Source organism: Pollachius pollachius (assembly GCF_949987615.1).
Source record: "Pollachius pollachius genome assembly, chromosome: 6".
NCBI classification, from domain to species: domain Eukaryota; kingdom Metazoa; phylum Chordata; class Actinopteri; order Gadiformes; family Gadidae; genus Pollachius; species Pollachius pollachius.
In genome coordinates, this window is record NC_136939.1 from 22,357,913 (window position 1) to 22,365,412 (window position 7,500).

General features: G+C 41.7%; 1 protein-coding gene across 1 annotated transcript; it reads right to left on the reverse strand.

Moving 5' to 3' along the window:
* Positions 1–3,873: 3,873 nt before the first annotated feature.
* On the reverse strand, positions 3,874–7,000 carry LOC307076943 (fibroblast growth factor 1-like; the record flags this gene model as incomplete). The annotated part of the gene is made up of 3 exons (XM_079738175.1): positions 3,874–4,065; positions 5,541–5,644; positions 6,826–7,000. The coding sequence occupies 3 exons, from the start codon at positions 6,998–7,000 to the stop codon at positions 3,874–3,876; spliced, it is 471 nt and encodes a 156-aa protein (XP_079594301.1).
* Between the last annotated feature and the right edge of the window lie 500 nt (positions 7,001–7,500).

A 7,500-nucleotide genomic window follows, 5' to 3' on the forward strand; every position in this document is an offset into this window, starting at 1 on the left:
GTTACTCAAGTTGGTCATGTGCGCATGTGGCAACCATGTTTTTAAACATAACGGCTCCGCCGTCGACACACTCTCCCAGGTAAGACGTTCTGTCTATAGACGGTAGAAATTGCGATAAAAGAAGGGAAGAGACAATTTCTCACCTCGACAAGCAATGGCAAGTCGCTCATTTTGTCATATAAAAAACGTTAAATTCAAACATCACGCCGACCATCATACAAAACACACCATTCACATGATCTTAAAGAGACAGTGTCCCTATAACGCAACGAAAACATGTCAATAACACAGTATGGTGAATTATGTCTATAGAGTCCACCACAAGACTACACTTTGTTGCTCAAATGTAATATTACTCTCCTCCTTGAGCCTCCCCAAATGTATTTTGTTTAATCTCAATGATGATTATTATTTTCAACTAACCAATAGTAGTTGCCTTGCATTTTAAAATGTCAATGCACTTTACAGCCCTGAATAACAGTAAAAGCTATTTAATAATTGATTTGCATGCATAGTATACTATACTTTCCATTGAACAATTACCCCTGTTACCTTAAACTGACTAATTTTATAATGTAATCAAATGCTCAAACACAAGCTGCTTTCAGTCACACGTGTAAGCGCTGATATTCTCCTGATGGACCGTATGTAACAACATATAACGGGGATATGTTGTTACATATAACGTAACAACATATCCTGACATTTGTACCCTGAAAATCTCCTAAATAATACTATCCCTGAGGTAGTATTTTCTCCGTAGAAAATGTAAATTACCTTATATGTGAATTTGGAGTAGTAAGTCTGTATTCCTCACACCACTTCAGTGGGCGTGTTGATGACGCTTCTGCATGTCATTAAGCGGCCCCCTAAATGATAATCAGCCTGTTGCCTTTTGTTCGCTGAATGGTTAAAAAATATATAAATGTTGGCACTGCTTTTAAGAGTCATTTGTGGTGAACAAATGTTATACGTTGTAACATTATAGGCAAAATGTTATTATATTATGCGCTCGGAATTTTGTTACATTATCGAATGTGGTTTCCACATTATTTCTGTGGGTTTAGATCAACTAGAGGTTGAGCGGGCGCAACGATCCAGTTGTCACAGTTGTCCAACGTTTGCAGTGCCAATTTATTAAAGGAACTCCAACAAGGATTGAACCGACATCTGTCTGTACAACCGACAGATGTACAGACAGATATACCAGACATACAGGCAGACACACAGACCAACAGAGAGATGCACAGACAGACAGACAGACAGATGGACAGACAGACGGATGGACAGACAGAAAGACAGGAAGACAGTCTTTTAATAGACGATGACTATGTGGAATGTGCTTGACGTGTTTTCCTATCACTGCTGTGATGAAACAGATGTGATAAAGACCTCTGGAATCGTCCCCTCAGCTGTACATCCTGTCCATGGACGTCACACTGGAGTTTAAAATATGCAACAACAAGGCTGTTCCTCTTGGAGGGAAGCGAAACTCCCATGTGAGCGTTCTGAAGAATTCTGCGTAAATGTCAGCACATTCTAGGGATAAGGTCCAGATCTTGTTGTTTCCACTGCGGAGCACTGACACATGTATATACTCTCAGACTCACACACTCACAGACACACAAACACACACACAAAAACGCAAACACATCCTGACACACACATACACACACACACACACACACACACACACACACACACAAACACACACACACAAAAACACAAACACACCCTCACAAGCACATGCACGGGTAAAAGCGTGCTGTACTCTTGTTCACATAAAGGCACAGACTCACAGACACGGACATGTACACTGGCATGCTCACACACACACACACACACACACACACACACACACACATACACACACACACATTCATTGAATTACACTGCGAGAAAGAATAAATGAAATTGAAGACCATAGATTTAATTTGACCATACATCCCTTTCCCTGCAGGCCGCAACAGTGCAAAACAGCTTTTAATGGATTCACCTCTAGAGTCTGCTGCTATAGGCTGCCCCTCACAGTCAACATGCTAGAAATCTGTGTGTGTGTGTGTGTGTGTGTGTGTGTGTGTGTGTGTGTGTGTGTGTGTGTGTGTGTGTGTGTGTGTGTGTGTGTGTGTGTGTGTGTGTGCAAAGCCAGCAGTTTGTCTCGCATGTACCAACTGTCATTCCATACCATACAGAAATTATTCTGTGCATGTTTCAGTGTCCACTTCCCGTATCCCGGCCCCCCACACCAACACACACACAAACACACCCACACATACTGACAAACAAACACTTTCCATAGAGAGCGGCAGCGTATAAGTAGACAGCGTCAGCACCAATAGGCATGCCTTGTGTGTGTGTGTGTGTGTGTGTGTGTGTGTGTGTGTGTGTGTGTGTGTGTGTGTGTCTTAAAGAAGATATAGAGAATTTAGAATTTGATAAAGATCCATTCTTCATCTCTGCGTAATGTATATTATATGGAAATATATTGTTGTTATAATGATTTGCCACTAGAGGCCGCTAGATTCAAGAGATTGCTGTTGAGTATTCAGGTTACTTCCTGTGTGTGTGTGTGTGTGTGTGTGTGTGTGTGTGTGTGTGTGTGGGGGGGGGGGGGGGGGGGGTGGTTGTCTGATAAAGCGTCTGATAAAGATAAAGTATGTGTGTGTGTGTGTGTGTGTGCGTAAGTAAAATACATTCCAGTGTGTTTTTCTTTCTGCTGCAGGGTGGAGGTGAGGAATGAGTGTTTCAGAACATTTCAAGCCAAATAATGTTTCAGCTATTTCACAAGATTATTGAAAGAATGCTGTTGAACCTTCATCAGAGATAGAGGTTCATGTTACTTAACAGTTTCAATACCAATAGAGGTGCTTTTGCAAATAAAATATATTTTCCTTTATTCAAATACAAGAGATCAATCATAAAGGCCGTTTGATTTGATAGTGATTTGTCGGGATTCGTTAAATATTATCTCGTTTCTCAACATGAGCGCGGCCCTGAACACCTTGCAAACCGTTGTATTAAGAACACTATGCTGCCATCGTGTGGTAGTTAATAATACAACAGTCAGTCAGTCAGTCAGTCAGTCTCTCTCTCTCTCTATGTGATTTTGAATGCACAAAATAGCACTTTGTATTAAGCTTTATTTCTTACATTTGTATACATTATGCATTTTTACAAAGTGTACAAGCGGCATTCTCAAATAATTTATTATTATTTAAACCAATATCGAATATTTAGCATTGGTATTATGCAATTGTTACACATTATATCAGTTGATATAGAACAGTAAATTAATACATTATGATTAAGGACACACAATAGGCAGTGTTATCATTACCTGCATCTGATATCACATTAAAATATTATTGTATAGTAACTTCTTCAGTTAGTGTCCAGAGTACGACTACAACCTATTCTTCTTGCTCTTACTTAAGTTAATGCAATATTTCATTCTTATAATCCCCCCACCACCATCAAATACATATAAAAGGTGAGCATCCAACATATCCCTTTGTGTAATTTGACTTCAGCCCATTTCAATCCTCCATGCACTTACACACATTAAGCATACTAAAAGCACGATTAAAGATCACATTTTACCAGCTAATATTGATTTTAGGAAATGGATACATACCATTCTGAATTTGCTTTGCATTAAGTTTTCATGTAATTAAATATGTATATACAAGTAGATGTATATCTTAAAGGGAACTATATCTGACTGTTAAGTCAAAGCAGCATGTCATGTAACACTATTCTAGAAGTACCCCCAAATGCAATCATTAACCCTAAAGATGCATGATATGGGATCTTTAACATCCAAAGACCAAACCAAACCCTCTCTCTGGGCTCTTCTCCTTTCTCCGGCTGCTTCTACATGGTGTGGACAGGGCGGGGCAGGAAGTACACAGCCTTCTGCTGCTGCTGGGTGCTGGGCCCCGCTTTTGGCTGCCCGCTCCGCTTCAGGCCCACGTACCACCCGGGACTGCCGCGCGAGACGTACGTGTTGTAGTGGTTCTCCTCGTACGTCTCCAGGAAGTAGCACTGGTCATCCACCACCAGCTGCTGGAGAGAGAGCGGGAGACGTAGAGAGAGAGAGAGAGAGAGAGAGAGAGAGAGAGAGAGAGGGAGAGAGGGAGAGAGAGAGAGAGAGAGGGAGAGAGGGAGAGGGAGAGAGAGAGAGAGAGAGAGAGGAGAGAGAGAGAGAGAGAGAGAGAGAGAGAGGGGGAGAGAGAGAGCGAGAGAGGGAGAGAGAGAGGGAGAGAGAGAGAGAGAGAGGGGAGAGCGAGAGAGAGAGAGAGAGCGAGAGAGAGAGAGAGAGCGAGAGGGAGAGAGAGAGAGAGAGAGAGCGAGAGAGGAGAGAGAGAGGGAGGGAGAGAGAGAGAGAGAGAGAGAGCGAGAGAGAGAGAGAGAGCGAGAGAGAGAGAGAGAGCGAGAGGGAGAGAGAGAGAGAGAGAGAGAGAGTCATAGGATAGGAATGGATGAGGAGAGAATACAAATTTCTGAATATCATCAAACCCGTCCTTTTTTACATGTTTGACAAATTAAATTAATAAATCAATCTTTTTTAGAATGCAATTTGGACAAATACTATCCTATTCACATATCATCTACCTTAAAATAAACATATTGTTATGCATACACAATCTCACGGAGAGAGACACACACACACACACACACACACACACACACACACACACACACACACACAAACACTCACACAAACACACACACACACACACACACACAAGTACAAATGACATTACACTACTGCGATGATCTTTAACAAGTTATACACAACAGATGATGATGACAGATTAGTAATCATAATGATTTATTGCTTAATGAAAAATAATTGAACAATGGTTTACTCATAGGATAGATGGACAACAGTTTTCCGTTTCTAGATCACATCACCATGTGGAAGTAGCTCTTTGTGGCTATGCCGAGGACCTCGTCAAAACCACACTTTTAATATTCCCTTCAAACTTGTAAAGGTCAGTGTGCTTTAATTAACAAAGCTCATTACAGTTAGTTTGAACAGAATAAATAGCGATAGTGCAAAAGAAACACAAAGTGTATGCAAAATAGTGAGGTGCAGTCGCCCTCACGCCTGATTGTAGGTCTCCCACGTAAGACCGTCCAAGCTGCCAAGAACCACATTGATGATCGGCTGGCGACAGGCTGTTGGCTAAACATAACTATCTGAAACATGCACTATGCAGCTCACTAACTAAGAAGTTTCTCATGAATAAAACGCGGCCATCAACAAGTCAATCCATGCAGGGAATTTCCTTATTTTCCTTTGCAGTTATGGTAACAACTAAAGCCACAAGGCGCTGCTAATGAAATAAAAGCGTACAATAGGGCAGGTTTAACTGTCTGTCAGATTACATCTTAACTAAATCACTTCTAACCGAATACCTAAGAGTTACCATCTCTAACCTACGGTGTCGTGAGCAAACCACAGTCCGATTCTGGGCAGCGTGGGCATGTCATACCGGGAACTGCGAGGGGATCCACAATGATGCACTACTCACTGAGCCATGCAGGTGTCCATCCTGGTCCATGGCCAGGTAGCGGCCTGTCGCCTCCCCTCTGATCACCACCACACCTGGGCTCACCGCCTTCAGCCTCAGGGTGTCTAACACACACACACACACACACATGCACAGAGTCTATGAATGACGGCTACTGTATAGCAGTTTGCAGACACAATAACAACCTCTTCTTAACCTCTACAAAGCTAGCAAAAATAAAGTTTAAAAAAAGTAAATTCGCATCCCAAGCAACATTATGGCTGAAGTTTGGATTATCTTTAGTTAATGTAAAACCATGTGTTGCATTGTACAATACACCTTTCGAGCTATGTTTACTAGATACTATACAATATACTATACTATATATTACTATATAAACTATTAATAAACAAAACAAGTACCAAGTACAAGTAACGACAACACATTTGAAACCTAGCTGACCAAATAGTTTCCAATTAAAAAAGATGTACGATCTGATTTGGGCCTCCATTAGTCATGACAGCATTATAGACAAGCAGGCCTCCATTTAGTAAAGTTATCATTGCATACATGCTGGTAGCTCTTTCTGTATATTTTGATGGAAAAAGCTTATGTTAATCCTCCATGTTTTATTTTGCTTTCGGTAAAATAAATATCTGAAGCTGACAGACAATCTCGGTCTTCTAATTTGGAACAAAAGGAGCGCGCGTGTTCTAAAAGCCACAATCCTGAAGGCCCGTGATTCATTTGATTAGCCACAAAAGAAGTCACGACAATATCATTATATACATGAAGGCCTGAATCAATTCATGATATCAATAATATTCATGTTGACCTACATTAAGTCATGATATCATAACATACTTTTAGGCCTCAATAAATTGATGATATCATTATATACATGTAGACATACATTTAGTCATGATATATACATGTAGACCTACATTTAGTCATATCATTATATATATAGACCTACATTAAGTCATGACATAATTATATACATGTATACCTATATTTAGTCATGACATCATTATATACATGTAGGTCTACATTGAGCCATGATGTCAATAATATACATGTAGGCCTACATTAAGTCATGATATCATTATATACATTTAGGCCTACACTAAGTCATATAGCTAAAAATAGCTATTTTTTTGTTTTGGAATAAGGGTTGTGTACGCCCATTAGGCTGTGGCATCAGTTATGATACACAACTATAAAGTTATTATCAAATCATCTGCACAACCGGTGCACAACTTAGTTCCAAACCATGTGGGGGCCTGCCATCGCCTCTCCTCCTCACCGTAGAGGTCGTGCTCCAACCTTCCTCCCCCCACAGTCCCGTCCGGCAGGATCCGCAGGTGGTGCCCGCCGTTCAGGCAGTACAGGCGGACCAGAAGGTGGTGGTGGCAGCCCAGCGCCGGGGGCTTCCCCTGCCTGGACCGCAGGAAGCCCATCTCCCCCATGGTGGAGAACATGATGTAGCACCGCAGCAGAGAGATGGAGAACAGTGGATGGGTGGACGTCCACAAACCACCAGACGCCGGCAGAGTTAGTATGTTGAAATAACAGTGTCCCCCACTTAACGTATCTTCTCCTGGGAGCCACACAGAGCAAGTCAAACCATGGCTCGCTTTGATTTGTTTCGCTGCTCTTTAATTATATATCTGAATCTCTATACATGTCTCTCTCAAACTCCACCTCTGTCTCTCTCACTCTCTTTTTTTGCCAAGTTCAGTATTGTGTGTGTGTGTGTCTCTCTCCCTCCCTTGCCCTTTCTCTATCCCTTTCAGAGGCTGTGCCTTTTAAGGGCGGTCTGTGTTTGCACACTGCGTGATGCGAGGAGCCCAGCAGCCAGGTCTGTTTGGTGGCCGGACTGAGTGGGAACGCATGCTACATGACCCAACATGTTTCCCCGATTTCTGGTCAATGATTCCCAGATGATTGTGATGTAACTCTGTTCAACATTCAGATTCAC